The 15,960-nt window shown below is 44.6% G+C and overlaps 1 protein-coding gene across 1 annotated transcript in view; it reads right to left on the bottom strand.

The window, feature by feature from the left end:
* Window positions 1-472: 472 nt before the first annotated feature.
* Window positions 473-15,960, bottom strand: part of MAMLD1 (mastermind like domain containing 1) — a 79,697-nt gene continuing 64,209 nt past the window's right edge. The window contains exons 3-5 of the mRNA XM_081336835.1: window positions 4,646-4,876; window positions 4,314-4,395; window positions 473-3,617 (exon numbers count right to left, since the gene is read on the bottom strand). Coding sequence (XP_081192961.1) covers window positions 2,602-3,617; window positions 4,314-4,395; window positions 4,646-4,876 — 1,329 coding nt within the window. The 3' untranslated portion in view covers window positions 473-2,601. The remainder of the gene's footprint in view (window positions 3,618-4,313; window positions 4,396-4,645; window positions 4,877-15,960) is intronic.

The following is a 15,960-nucleotide window of genomic DNA, read 5'->3' as shown; positions in this document are numbered from 1 at the left end:
GAGATGGAGTTCTCAGCCGGCCGGAAAAGGCGCTCGGCGCCCTCGCGCGGGGAGCGCTGGGACGTGTAGTTCTCCTCGCGCTCCCTGCGCTGGAGGGAAGGAGGCTACCAGGCTTTGCACATATGTGCAAAAGTAACCCATGGTAGAATGTCTCGTGGGTTTTAAAATCTTCCATACAAGACTTGATCTTCTTGTTCGGAAATAATATGGTCAATATTCATCCAAGCTGAGTTTTACAAATTACATATATCTATCTTTCTATCTATTTATCTAATTATTTATGTCACCTGCCTGCCTGCCTGTCTGTCTGTCTATCCATCTCTCTCTCTCTCTCTCTCTCTCTCTCTCTCTCTCTCTCTCTCTCTCTCTCTCTCTCTCTCTCTCTCTGTTTTGTGTGTGTGTGTATTCTTTCATTCATCTATCTTTTAAAAAACAGTTTTTACAAAGCAAATAACCGAAAACATTCAGTGAGTGCAATTTTTCCCTGGCAGTTTATTATGGTATGAAGGAAAAAAACAGTTTGGTGTATTTGACATGAATGTTATTTTACAAATGAAGGAGGTGGTTGTGGCTATTAAAATATGGTTACACAAAGTAGGAACATATTTTTTTTGAGGAAGTGTACAGTACAATGGATTTTTTTTGATAAACAGACTTTTTAAATATACAATGACAGAAAAAACATCCAAAGTTAAGTTATGTTGTGTTTTTATCGACATCTTTATCCCAGGGAATTGGGGCGGGAGAGGGGGAATCTGTATTTTAAAAACAGAATACAAAAAATCATCATCATCATTTGGAGCCAAGAACAAAGCATTGGTATGCTACAAATATACATGGTTGAGCTGGGCAAATCAGAAAGACCATTGTTTTTAGATTTGGGCATCCTGGCATATATAATTTTGTAAAATAGCCTTGGCATTTTAATATCTACTCAAGACCAACATTTAATGATTTCTCCAGCGGCAGCTTGGTGTAACCTCATCCGCAGGTCTTGTTTGTTGGTAGTTCCTGACTACCAACCATTCAAAGTTACGGCTCATCCTAACAGCCTGGATTCAAAGGTCTGATGATGTTGGCTCCATTTGCAGTCATATGGCTGATCTGGTGCTCAGTAACACGGCCACAATTATGGCTTATTTACATGATCATATTTTATGATGGTTTCCCCTGAAAAACTGGCACTTCCGGTTTTTCAGCAAAACCACACCAATAAGAAGACATTGGTTTGCTTAACGACCGTGGTGTTGGCTTAATGACCGCGGCGGCTACTTTGCAACCACATTTTCTTAACGACTGCCAAAACAAAGGCGGCAAAGATGGGTTTTACGTCTGTCATACAATTATCACGGACAGACACAATTATGATCCTGTGTCAGGGACTGCCTGTACTCTCATTGGGGGAGCCTTTCCGATGAGCATTTCGGAAGCAAAAAACTACTCCGCAGCTCTCTTTGATATTATTCATGGGGTTCCTTCACACATACAAACAAACACATTGCTCGAGGTTTCTAGGAATGGCTGCGCAGACCCCAGATGTTCAGTTGTGTCCCTGCCTTGGGATTCCTAATATTTGAATAGGTTCTTTTTTCAAAACGAAAACAAAAAAAAGGCCAGGTAATTATAGGGGAAACTACAAAGCACTGGTGTCTTTACTTAGAGGTAGCACAACACAGGAGCTGTTAGAAAACGAAAACAAGAACTAGGCAGGTGTACAAATAAAGAGAAAGATAAACAGGGAGGGCTGGAAGAGAGCATGGAATAACCTCAAATGTTTGCTTCTTGTGAAATTGATTTTTTTTCTTTTTTACAATTTCCAAGATCGGCTACTTTGGAGCAATCAGGATTTTGGGGAGAACGTTTACGCCGCACGTTTTTTACACAGACCAGATGGGACTCAAAGGACCATGTTCCCAATGTGGGCCACGCCCCACCCCAAATTTTGCCTGTCCCCTTAAAATCCTGCCGTGAGAAGAGACTCACTGCGTGAAGAAACCCCCAGATGAAAAAAAAAAACACACAACATTTTTCCATTTCATGTAGGAGCTCGTTCCACGGAGCTATTCTGCGAAGCTGTTTTGGCGGCTGATCAAAAACGGGGATTTATCCAATTTGCACTAAGAAGAAGGAGGGAAGTTAAGAATCACTGCACATTTTTCTTTCGGTTTATTCTGTTTTCCAGGGCACCCCCCCTCATTCATACGTTATGTCAAAACATAAAACATTTGATGCTGTAATACACAGTATTACTGGAACTAACAATAATATTTGCATATTTAGACCAAGGTGTAATTCCTATAATATAAGAAAAAAAAGTAGTCTATAAGGTATTTACAACGTCCAGCAAAGAAGTATAAATACTTCCATATTTAATGTTTAGGAAAACATAATTTACAAAATATTCAAATATGTACACGGCTGTTTGAAAAAAGGAAAAACTTAACAAAACAAAACCCAGAGGATGTTAAGCAAAGTGGAAATCCTTTTTTTTCCCCTTTCGATTCGGAAAGAAAGAAAGGTTTACAATATGGTTTTGTCCCTGCTTGGGTTCCGTTCCAGATCCTGCAAATTATTTACACATCCTTCCGTTCCTCTGGAGAGTCAGACATGTCCGGCACTCTGAATGTGCTGCCCCAAAATATCGTCTATCAATGTCAAACTATTTAGCCAGTCTTCGTCAGTGCCAACACTGCTCTTCATCAAAGAGTCAAGCAAGTCAGCTTCGCTGCACGCCCCGGGTAACATGGCGTTGCTCTGCTGCGGTACAAAGTCGTATTGCGGCGACAACTCCAAAGGAGCGTTCATCCTGTTGAACGTGATGGAGCACTGCCCTGCCGAGGCTGGATAACTGGGTGGCCCAACGTTGAGTTGGTTGAATCCCGAGACCCCTTGGGGCATGGATTTCAGAACATTCATGGCAGCTGGCAAAGAGCCTCTGGTTAAACCGTGTCTCAGATTCTGATTATTTGGAGGGATTAAGCTTTGGTTCGAAGGTCCAACGTTCATTTTTTGCATCTGTCTGGCCTGCATCCCGGGCACGATCTGGTTGGGGGGAGGCCCGGCCTGGTGGGAAAAGGGTTGGCTGGGGATGCTTGACCTGACGTTCTGCTTGGAGAAGACGGGGTTGTTCGAGAACTGGTGCAGGGTGGCCTCCATCGGATTTTGAGTGGGCATCCTGGGGACGACCGTGGGCGTCCACATGGGTGCGGAGGAATTCGAATAGATGGCAGGCATTCTGGCCATGGCTGGTTGCCTCAAGTGCTGCTGGGCAGAAGAATGGGTCACCAGAGTCCCAGCGGTAAAGGTGGGAGCGGCCATCACTGGCCGGGCTGCGGGATGGCTGTGCACGGTCTGACATCCTGAAGTCATGCCCAAGGAGTTCTGGCCTCCTCGCAGCGGGAGGTTGAAGTCGGAATTGGGGGGGAAGATGGCCAGCTGCTTGTTGGGGTTATGGGGGATCATCACCATTGCTCCGCTGCTCTGGTTCACGGTGGCTGGCCCAAGGCCAGGGGCCAGCGCACCCTGCAGCATCCCTTGGGCTGGAGGCATCAGGCGGTGGGTGGAGCCAGGGCCTTGCATGGTCTGGCTGCAGTCGGTCGCCATGGACTGCGAGACCGCTGGGAAGAAACGAGAGGATCTCGAATTAGCCAGGGAACAGACGCGCGCGAGTCATGTCTTCAAACTCATTACATTATTATCATTCTTATCTTTTATTCATTAAACATGAACCTCAGTCAACCGAACACTAAAAACTGACTGGCGCTGATGGTTGACAGGGGTTGCTGCCACCATCCTAGGTATCAACCAGGTACCTCCTTAAAATGTAAGATGTTCCCAGTAACGCAGTTTTTTTGTAGCATTGCTGGAGTTATTGCAGGAAGCTGCAATTTCCTGATGTATTTTGCAAAGTTTTGGGACATAGTTCCCAGTGCCCTGATGACAATGGCTATTACTGTTACACGCTTCATCCATAATCGTGCAGTTTCAATGGCCAGGTCGTGATGATATTATTATTATTATTATTATTATTATTATTATTATTATTATTATTATTATTATTATTATTATTATTATTATTATTTCATCTCACTTAGCAACAAAGGGTTGGGGCTCAAGTGTGGTCATAAGTTGAGGACTACCTGTATACTGACTGCTTCTATAACGAAGACCAGTTCCTGGTGTGTCTTATCACACTTGGCCAACAAACCTGTTCTGTTCATCAAACCTCTGCAAGCAGAGCGTATTAAACTCACACGACCATTTCCTTTTTTTTTAAAAAAAACGACACGTTGTGCTTGAATATTCCTCCTTACCGGGAAACTGGTTCATCTGCTGGCCCGCAAAGGGACTCCTCTGCTCAGTCGCCACGCCCATCACGCCGTGCCTCTGCTTTTCCTAGGAGCAACGACAACAAAAAGCTGTATCCACACGAGGTCCATTTCCTTGGCAATGCAAATGCATGCAAAAGTAATTGCTTCCCATTTCCAGCTATAGATTCATGCAACTTTCTCCCCCTTTTTTTAAAAAAAATATCTGCCTTTGGTCTCTTTCTACACTAGTGTTTCTCAACATCACCTGCTTTACGATAGGTGGATTTCAACTCCCAGAATTCCCCAGCCAGCATGATAAAAAAAACCCCACCAACCTGGAGCTGATGCTGTTGCTGTTGCTGTTGTTGTTGTTGTTGTTGCTGCTGCTGCTGCTGCTGCTGTTGCTGCTGCTGCTGTTGCCGCCGTCTCATAATTTGCTGTTTTAGGAGTTGGTTTCTCAGGGTGTAGTCATTCACCAAGGGCGGAGCCGGGGCGGGCACTGACCCTGAGTTGGCGGGCACTCCTGGCTCCTGCATTCGAGCCCCAATGCCAGCAGGCTCCTGGTCCTGGAAGAGAAGGAAGAGCAAGAATCAGGACCCCTCCCGTCAGATTGCAGCATAGCAAATTCATTCAAGCCTACACAGGTAGTCCTCGACTTACGACCACATCCGAGCCCAACATTTCTGTTGCCAAGTGAGACATGTGTTAAGTGAGCTTTGCCCCACTGTCGGACTTTTCCCGCCACGGGTGTTAAGCGAATCACTGCACTTGTTAAACTAGGGACGTGGCTGTTAAGCGAAGCTGGCTTCTCCCCATGGACTTTGCTTGTCAGACGGTTGTCAAAGGGGTCCGTGTGACCACAGCCCCCCACCCCCCTGGGAATGCTGCGACCGTCATAAATACGAGCCAGTCGCCAAGTGTCTGAATTTGGATCTGCAACGGTTGTAAATGGGTCCTAAGTCACTTTTTCAGTGGTGCTGTAACTTCAAACGGTCGCTAAGCGGACGGGTGTAAGTTGGGGACTGCCTGTACAAAAGAATCTGCTCAGGTTCAACACTTTAACCAGGTAAGGGTCAATGGAATTTGGGATGGGATGGACTCCAGATGTTTGTGGGAACTGCACTGGTGTCAGGAGCACCGAGACGCTTCTAGGTCGAAAGGATTAGCCGTGAGAGCGGCCAAATAGGGGCGCCTTTCATGTCCTCGGCAATTGCTGGAGCAAAGGACAGGAACTCAGCCCTGCCCATGGCAGCTCTCAGGTCTCCAACGTGGGCTTGCTAACCTCGAATCCAGCGTCCTAACCAGGCGAGCCACCGTGCTCCTTGTTTATGGGAACGTAAGGATTCTAGGCTCTTGACATATTTAACTCCACCCCCGGCTGTGCCTGTTCTCCTACAATGCTCTGCTGAATCTAAAGAGGAAGATGAGCATCAAGGCTTCTAGAGACCCTGGTATGCCATCCCAGAATACACCCAGTAGCTCTACAAGTGGTCCTTGACTTATAATCACAATTGGGAGCAGAATTTCTGCTGCTAATTACATTATATTTAATAGCAATATGCTCACTCTTTATAAATGCTGTCATTTTCCCTATCCCGTTAACAATTAACAATTTGATGGCCAATGTTGGGTAGCCTCTTCAAGGTCAAGACATTTGTCGAGGCTCCTACTTATGCAACCCTGAAAGAAATCTATCCTTGAGTTCCTTGTACATTCTCCTTTCCCAGAAAAGAACTTTCTGTTTTTCTAATTGATATTCAGACTTCCTTCAAAGCCGTTTTTGAGTTTATTTTTAGAGGAAGCAAGGATGTGCAACTGCAAAGGTTGGGTTTTGATATGACTAATCCTTCCTTCATTTGGCAGCCTCTTTGGCAGCCTTGATGCTCCTTGGAAATCTGATCTCATCGTAGGATGTCCAGAAAGACAAAGAACTTGAGAAAAGGGCAGCAGAATAAAAAAGGAGAGATTTGTCCACAATTTTTGGCCATCCCATCCTTCAAAAGCCAGGTCAGCAGGTACCACCCAGCAGAACTTGACTAACCTTCACTTCTTCTTGAAGAAAGCAAACCAAAAGCATCTTTTCCCTCAATCTGAGGAAGAAGAAGATGCCTGAACACCATTGTAGTTTCAGTTCCTAACCCTCAACAACAAAAAACAGGTCCTCTCTGAACATTAAAGAGTCAGGCGCTAAGACAGAAAGCGAAAGAGTAGGCACTACCAGCAAGTTTGCATTTGCCCAGCTCCTGCCACGTAGCAGTTTGAAATCATGCAAATGCGAGCAGATAAACAGGTACCACTTCGGTGGGAAAGTAATAGCCTTCCATGCATCTTTGCAATAAACGGCCACATGACAACAGAAGCATCTCCAGACAACGCTGGCTCCGTCGCTTAAGAGACGATGATAAGCCTTCAGCATCCCCTTACAGCTCCTTCCTCCAACAGTGACAAGTTACCATCTCTTTAATCCGATGATCCTTCATGGAGAAAAGAGGAAGAAATACTCCCTAAAGCAGCTCTACTTATTACACTTCCCAGGAACAAACAACTGTCCTAAATTCCTCTCACTGGGACTTTCAATTAAGAATTAAGACACCAGGCTGGCCCTCTTTTGAGGTGCATACTTGGGTCATCTGCCAGAGACCCCAAAGTGGCAAAAGCTCCTGTCCAACAAGATAATTTTATTCATTGGTCTGTTTTACAATCTACCTAGAACCACGGGAGACAATTCTCCATGATCCCTCCAGCTTAAGAAAGAATGGCTGATGCTTCTGCTCTGAGACTTTCCAGAGAGTAGAAGTGAGGTCTATGTAATGTATGAATGCACACCAATTTATAAAACAGCCCAGCCTGAGAGCCAACTGCACCATCCACCTTTTGTCCACCATCTGCTTTAAAATTCACCAGTCTCCTGTAGCCTTCTACATTATTGATGACCCGTTGTTATTGCTGGCGCACATGTTGCATAGCCAGACTGTTTGAAACGGGACCACACTTCCTTTGTTTGGCACATGGAAGGCTGGACCCTTTGTTTGAGAGGTGGTGTTATCAGGAGATAAGCCACCAAGAAGCAGGGGAACTGCTGTTGGACATCTGATCGCAAGGGCCATGCCAAAATGAGGAAAACAGGAAGTCAGGCCGGAAACTTTGGACTGTGTTTATGGAGAGCAAAGCAGGACGGGAGGCAAGTAGAGACAGGGCGACATTTGGAGAGTAAGAAGCATCGTTGGAGAATTCTCTCCTTCCTGGTCTTTGCTTAATAGAAGTTTTTAATCAAAGAAGGTCCGGGAAATTGGTTGAGTTTTTGAGTTGACCCACCACAACTGCATTGACTCACTGGAAGAAACTAAAGGGGGCGGTGGAGGGTTAATTGTGTTTGCCCATCCCACAAAAGCAGCCAAGAGTTTTGTGGGCCTGCAAAGAGTCAACACTTCACAGTTGCGAAAATAATAATAATAAAAAAAATGTTATCCTGGAGACTATCTCTACACCGTCTGGCTGGCCAATTCAGCTCCCTGGTCCCAAGCAAAGTTACAATTGCGCAACAGCGTGAATTCCACAAGAGTCTGTGCAAAGCTGCACGATGCTTCCTTTGTTAAGTAGATGTTGACTTTTTGTATGAGGCGTTCGTGATAGGAGCCACCAAAGCAGGCCCTCCAGTCCTGCTTACAAAGCCAATAGCTGTTAAAAAAAATAGTCCTGGAGTCCTCCTCAGAGTCAAGGTGCAGAAGGCAACCAAGTTGGACGTCTGATGGATGCCAAAAATCCCTGTGGCCTCTCATTGGTGCTGAGATTCTTATTCTGAAATGAAATACTTCAGAAATTGGCAGCAGGTCGAAGTATTTCCATGCGGGTTGAGGCCTGGACAGTGCCTGGCCGGTCCGTTTCCCTGTCTTCACGCCAATACCGAAGACATGGCTAATATATTATTTCCACGGTCACTTTGAAGAAATCTCCTCTTGGCATTCAACGGGCACCTGCAATTTGGAAACTTCACGCCATCCTTGCGTACCTTGAGGTCCATAAGTGAACGGCACTGAGAAGAATGACCTACGGCTGTTTTTCACACTCGTAACCCCTGCAGCAGTGGATCATGCCATCAAAGTTCAGACACTTGGCAACTGACTCATATTTATGACGGTTGCACTTCTTGACAAGCCAAGTCAGCGGGGGAAGCCAGATCCACTTAACAAGCAGTGTTACTTAACTTAACAACTGCAGTGATTCACTTAACAGCTGTGGGAAGAGAGGTCGTAAAATGGAGGAAACCTCACTTAGCAACTGTCTCGCTTAGCAACGGAAATGTCAATTGTGGTCGTAAGCCGAGGGCTAACCTGCGTGGGAAATTATAAAGGCCGAGCTGAGCAATCCATTCCGGGATCAAATGACTTTCATTGTATCAAAGCATCCTGTCCATAACTCCTACCCCACCATTGTTGAGGAAGGGAGAAATAGGGGGGGTCTTTTTTGTTGTTTGTTTGTTTTCAGGAAGCCCCTCCCAAACATGTGAAAGTGTTTGGGAAGAAAATTTGATAAGGAAAATGGAACGGACTGCCACCCGCCACCCCCGCTTTCCGAAAGGCCCGGTTTCAGAGCAGTGAAGAACAATAATATTGCCCAATAAGGACAACAGAGAAAGAGAATCCTCCAGAGTTTTCAAAGATTGTGTTTTCCGAGAAGACAACAACGAAAAGTTCTTAATTTTCGCCGCTAGTGGGAACTGTAGCATCCCCTTTTGACCAAAAAACAGAGACAAACAAGAGAAACAGCTGCGAGGAACACCCACGTGACCAAGACAGCATCAAAGCTTAAGGAACGTGTGTGTGTGTGTGTGTGTGTGTGTGTGTGTTCTGTGCATGTTTTGTTATGTGCACACAAATGCTTCTGTTGCGCCGCTTCCAAGGAAGCTCATTTGCTTTTGCAAATTTAAAGGCCGGGCCAGATTGCATGAAGTATATATATAAAGGCTATTGACTGATTAAACGAAATGTTTGTGGTCATTTTTCTCCTTCTAAAAGATTTACTCGCTGAATGAAGCAACTAGGATAATTCGCAACACTTATTCCTTTGGGGAAAATAAAGGCAACCTGTGGGATATTCCCCCCCACCACCACCAAATTCTCCGACAGAGTGAAGAATGAACCACGCTACCCAAAACAGGCAGAACTGCAAGTTGTCAGTTGCAGAACTTCTGACTGTAATGTTTTCTTTCTGCTGGACGTGATTGCTCAGTTCTCCCCCTGTCAATGGGGACCTTATTTTGGTAGGTTTTATCTAATGAAAATATAAAGATTGGCCAAGCTTGTTGGGGTGAGTGGACTTGACACCAATGGGGATATGGGGGCACCAGTAAAAGACCTGAAGATCTAGGATGGGAACAGACCCCCCTGCGGAAAATCTAAGAGTTGACACTGCTTGATGTCACATAATCGATCCATCGATCGATCAATCCGTCAAATAATCAATCATACTGGCTAGGACTCCTGGAATCCAGGCAGTCCTCGACTTACAACAGTTCATTTAGTGACTGTCCAAACTTACAGCGGCACAGAAAAAAGTGACATATGATAGTTTTTCACACTTATGGCCGTTGCCGCATCCCCCGTCACATGATCAAAATTCAGTCGCTTGGCAACTGATTCATATTTATGACGGTCGCAGTGATTCACTTAACAACCGTGGCAACTGAAAATTTGGGCTCAATTGCGGTCACAAGCCCACGACTACCTATAGATCTGGAATGTGTCAGGGAAGGCTAATTTAGGCAAAATCTAAACTGATAAGAATTCGAGCAATCAGTTAAATCCAATCATGCAGCTTTCAAACCCTTTTCAGCAGAGTATTTTTTTTTAATCAACTGGGTAAACAGGCTCCATTTTTATCGTGCAGAAGACCTGGAAGACAGGAGGGTTCAAAGCAGCCCTCCTAGCCCTGTGTTTCCCCCCCCCCTCTCAATGCCATAAATCCTAATCTGGCTTTCCAATCTGGCTTCTGGTCTTCTGCTCTCACGACAGGCAAAGGCAACTTAGAAGAAAACCCTGGCTCATTATATTTCCCCTGCAAACCTCCAGACTGACATATCGTGAGTGATATACCAATAAGTGGTCGTTGCTGGTTGAGTTATAACTTCAGTCGATTGCTTCTCCATCTGTCTTCAAGACCTTCCCCCCCCTTTCTTTCCAAACAGCAGTTTGTTTCCTTTTAGGCTTGAAGAGGGTTTATGACCTCGGGTTCTCCTGGGTGCAATCCTGGATAATGAACTTTTACTACCAAGGTTATCAAGATACACTTGAATGCTCAGCCCTACCGCTTACTTCCTTTGGCTGCAGCTGATGGAAGAGCAAAACAGCCTCTGCTCCCTCTAGCTAGAAGTCGTAAGGAAAGGAGGCAGTTGTGCATTTGCCGATGGCATGCAAGGCGGGGAATTCTGGGGGTTGAAGTCCGTACATCTTAACCAAAACAAACAAACAAACAAAAAAAAAAACACGCTCAAGCTGAGAAAGACAGATTGATTGGGCTGAGAGGAGCTGGTGCAAAAGTTATCCAGTGAATTTCCATGGCTTTGACTGGAAAAAAGCCAGGTTCCACACGCCTTAACCACTACGTCACACTGCTGCAATTTGTTAACATGAATGCAGCTGTCATTTAAATGTGGGACACATTCCTTTTTTGTTTTTCCAGGAAGTTTGAATGATGCACAGCCAGGAAGCCCTCCCAAGTGGGGGCGGGGGGGGGGCGGGCCTAGAAGACGGTGCAGTCAGCCAAAAATCCCATGTAATGCAAATGTTATGAAAAACAGCTCAGATTAGCCACTCCGAACCATCTTTTCTTCAGGAAATGTCCATACCACCAGTTGCAAAATGTGACCTTAATTTATGCATGTAAGAAAGGCAGATTGGTTTGCTAATGTTAATTGGGTCTTGAGGACTAATAACCTCTTGATGTTTCTTATCACACAAAGGGGTCCAAAGTGGTGAGATAGGATAACGATGGATAATAATAAACGGTGCATTCAGTTATCCGTGTGCTTTCATCTTGGAGCAAGCTAGGAGTGAGATAAATGACCTCTAAGATGCCTCTCTACCAACTTTAAGACCCCCCCCCCACTTTCCAGGCTTCTGTTTAGGACAGTCCTTCCCCAACTCATTCAAGACCACGTGAAGATTTTGTCACGTTTTCCAGTCTTGGGAGTTTGGTAGATGATAGGTTGGGAAAAAATGGATTTGAAAACAGTTCTCTGGTTTATTTTCTTTTGCACCAACTGCAGAAGCCGAGAGCTGCACACAGCCACAAAAGTACAAGGACTTATCAAATAAATTAGGGCCAACTTGATATACGAGATCATACGCTTATATGATTACGGTTGTAATTACATAATAATCTACAAGAGTAATCATATAACTGTATCATCTCGCCTAGCATGGCTGCCCTGATTTATCTGATTATTCATTATCAAGGTAATTTGATTATTGGTTATCTTGCAACCCCCTAGAAACTTATGGATGGCCCTAAGTATATGAGGTTTTATTGGAACGAGGCACTGTATAAATTCCATTGATACATAAAGTCTCCTCCTGCCATTTCTAGCCTCAGTAGCTCTGAGCAGGTGGGAGGTCTGGGCTGGGAAGCTAAGCAGGATTATATTTCATTATACTTCCTTGGAGAGGGAATGGGGGGGGGAGAGAAGTTATAGGTCAGCTCTTCGCCTGGAGCTCCTCCATCCTTTTCTCTGCAAACCCATCCCGTTTTCCCACGGGAATGCCCCTCGAAACACCGCGAGAGGAATGCAAAGGGCCAATTTGCAAATCAAAATATATCCTCCCCTCTGACATCCTTGCATCTGTCTAGCGGTGAGTTTGGCCACTAGCTGCCAGGGGGGTCTCAGGTGGCCCTTGCCATTTCATGTCACGCTTTCCAGATGTTGGGAGACCACAACAACGTCCATCACCACAACAGAGCACCCCAAGCAAGCTTTCTGGGGCCTGCATGCGAGTTTAAAAGCAGAGGTGGCTTCTAAAGGGTGGTCCCTTGCAGGCCAACATATTCTGCAGATGTTCTGAGGGCTCCAGCGTTAGAACCAAGCCCAGTGTTCCCTCATCTCCTTGACGAGAAGCAGACGTCTATCCCGGCTTTATGAATTATGGAAGGGGTTCACTCAAGTCAACGCTTTCTCCATGCAAGCGTTGGTGACACATCGGGCGAGGAGGATGGAAGCTTCTATTAAGCAAGGTTAACTTCTCTGGCAAACGTACGCCGTCTGCGGTGTTCTCCACTTAAATCATACCGGGCACTGCCAACAAATCATTACATCCATTCCAATTTTTTGATGGCCACCAACCACAAGGAGAGAGACAGAGAGAGAGAGAGAGAAAGAAAAACAAACAAACAACCACCCAATATTAAATATATGGAACAAGGAAGAAAGGAGATAAAAGAACTGAAAGAAGTATGAAGGGAGAATACTCCTTCTCCAAGACCAGATTTTCCCTCAAAAGATTCTTCCGAAAAGAGGTCAACTGCTATGACTTTCCCGACGTGGGCAGACCACAACACCCATCATCCGTTGCCTCTGTATTGATCGTACCGGCTAAGGCTGATGTGAGCTGGGCATCCCCCAGTTAGGTTGCTTAGAGACATTCAGCAGGTTTTCGTTTGAGGAAACTCCAGAACAAGAAATTGATGTGTTGGTATTTGTAAACAGGGCTTCATTCGTGGTCCAGAAAGAGAGTCGCCAACAGGAGCAGATCGCTGTTACCACTTGTGAATCCTGGCACTGTGAATTTGGAAATAAAAGCTGCATTTGCCTCCATTAGCTTGTAAGCTAGATAGCTGAAACTGGAAGGAATGAAAAAGTGAGTCCACACAAGTTTTGGGAACTTCTCCCAGTCTCCGAATGATGCAGAACGTCCATAGGTATGTATGGACTTTTTCCTCAAGATATGGTGAGTTGCTCATCCCAAACTGTTTTGGATCCCTCTTGCTACAAAAGCGATGGTGTCCAAGGTCATCTGATCTGGGAGATAAAAGTTGTGCAACTCTGTCATTATAGTACAACGGATTAGATTGTGAGTGGACCATGATGAAAGCTATGGTAGCTCACTTTGGGCTGCTTGCTCTTTCTCAACTCAACAAACTTCACTGGAGCGTTGCTGATAGGAAAATACAGAGGACAACATGTTAAGAAGAATTCAATATTCCTTTGAACTTGTCAGACAGTACTTTTATTTCTATACTTCAGAAATAAAAGAAAGCAGCGATCCATTTCTTGGGACTTCAATCTTGCCTCTCACCAAAACAATGGAGTTCTTTGCTGGCATTTGATCTCATGGGATTTTTTTATATGCTTCTTCAGTGCTATATTTGTGGTTTCAGATAATAGCGTGTTCATCTTCTTCATATTTTAACTATTGTTGAAGATTGACTGGTTGCAGCCAAGGGTCACAAAATATGTTGTGTGTAGCTTTTGGCGGGCATGTTCTGAAGCTTAATTGTTATGATCCTCAAGAGTCCACAGGTATCAAAATAAGGTTCTGACAGTCCCCACGCACCCCTCCCCCCACACACAAATTGAGGTCTAGCTTTTGGCAGGCATGTTCTGAAGCTCAGTTGTTATGGTTCTCAGAGTCCATAGGCCTGAACAAAAGTTCTTCTACAATTCTCACCACCACCACCACAAACTTTATTTGCAACTTGAGGTTCTTGGAGACCGTAAAAAGGACCGGAGTGGTTATGCAATCCTACTTCATTTGTTGTAACGATTGGAAATTCTTCCCCCTGTGACAATTAAGCTAAGATCGAACAACAAGTCCAGTGATGCAATATAAGGCATTATTCATTGAAAGGAAAGGAATACAAAATAAGGATTATCCCCATTCTACTGGCTGTCCCTGAAGATCAAAGCACAAATGGCAATTCACCTTAAAATGTTACTTTCCATCAGTGCCAACAGCCATTTCCTCTCCTGCATTCTTCTGACATACAAAGTTGTAGCTGAGAGACTAAGTGACAGACTCGGAGTAAAATAATAATAATAATAATAAAAAAGACCCAGTGTCATTCAAACTAGGAAGACTCTTTGGCACTGGAAAATATTTTGTCCCTCTGCTTAACGACACAATGGCCAAATTCCAGTTCTCCTTTTAAAATGGTTTCCTGTCAGAAGTTCTGGAGATGTGCGTGTTGAAAGAGTTGTTCTGCTCCAGGGAGAGAAACAGAAACGGTATATACAATGCTGGACTTGCCAAGAATTTTTTAGAACAAAAAAAAAAAAAGAGAGAGAGGCAATACATGTACACACGCACACAAAGTTGGCAGACAGTCTGGCTAACAAGACTGGAAGGAGGAGGAGGAGGAGGAGGAGGAGGAGGAGGAGGAGGAGGAGGAGAAGGGAAGAAGGCAACAAAGAAGGTTCTCCAGAATGATGGGGTGAAATTAAAGATGGTCTCTGGAGTCCTAGGACATTTTATAGCCTAACTAACACGTTTATTCCCCCATAAGCTTTCACTAAACCAGCTCTTATTTCAGATTCATAATCTATGTGGAAATCCCATACCATACATTTCTAGAGTATTTCTTGAGTTTTCTAGAGAAAAAGGGGGCAAATCCCAGCCCCACAAGTTCTCCCCTAACTGTATTTTGAAATATGGTTGGGAAATCAGAGGCAAACCAAGTACATGAAGCTTCTAATAAGTTTTTCATGCTTACTTGGCTCCATCCCGCCTCTCATAAGAAGTTGACAGTGTCAACCTGCTTCTTTGGTGACATCAGTATGTTTCTACCATGCTTCCAGTCATCCCTGGAGGCCAACAATGGTGACGACAATGATGTAACGCTTGCTCCAACTCTGCACAGAGTAGTCACCCTGGGAATGTAACCTAATAAATGAGATGGGGAATTCAGATCTGAGAGTCAACTCTTGAAATCACTAACCGTTTTGTTTTGATTAAAAATAGGCACGTCTTTCAAGCAAAAAAGCATGTTTCTCTAGGGGCAAAGGAGAACTTTTCAGGTGTCCACATTATTAAAAAAAGGGGGGGGGTTACAAGATCAGAAGGCAAGATCACTACAATAGCAAAGAGTAATTGTGAATCCGGATGGAACTCAGTAGCATGAATATGACATTGGGTGAATTAAAAACCTACCCTAAATAATAAATATCACAACCCATAGCCTGCAAACCAATATTTCTCAATCTTAGAACATAGAATAAGAGAGTTGGAAGGGACCTTAGAGGTCTTCTAGTCCAACCTCCCCCACTTGAGCAGGAGACTCTATACCATTTCAGACAAATGGCCATCCGCTCTCTTCTTAAAAACCTGCAATGATGGAGCAGCCTCAACGTCTGAAGGCAAGCAGTTCCACTGGTTAATTGTTCTCATCTTGGCTACTTTAATTCTGGGAGTTGAAGTCCACACATCTTAAGAGTTTCCAAGATTGAGAAACACTGCTCTAAATGTTCTGGTACTACGAATCCCAGAAGCCCCAGCCAGCATGACCCCCCGTTGCATTGTAAAGGGCCAGGACATCCAACAACAGTTAGGTTACAGTTGCATCTAAGGATATATCATGATTCTTTCATCCTAGCATGGTACCAATGTAAAACCCAACAGAATGGAATTCAACCATCATGCCCACATGATAAGCCGGGCTATTG

This window comes from Vipera berus (assembly GCF_964194415.1).
Source record: "Vipera berus genome assembly, chromosome: 11".
Taxonomy (NCBI): domain Eukaryota; kingdom Metazoa; phylum Chordata; class Lepidosauria; order Squamata; family Viperidae; genus Vipera; species Vipera berus.
The sequence above is the reverse complement of the archived record's forward strand: the minus strand, read 5'-3'. Positions and strand labels throughout refer to the sequence as shown.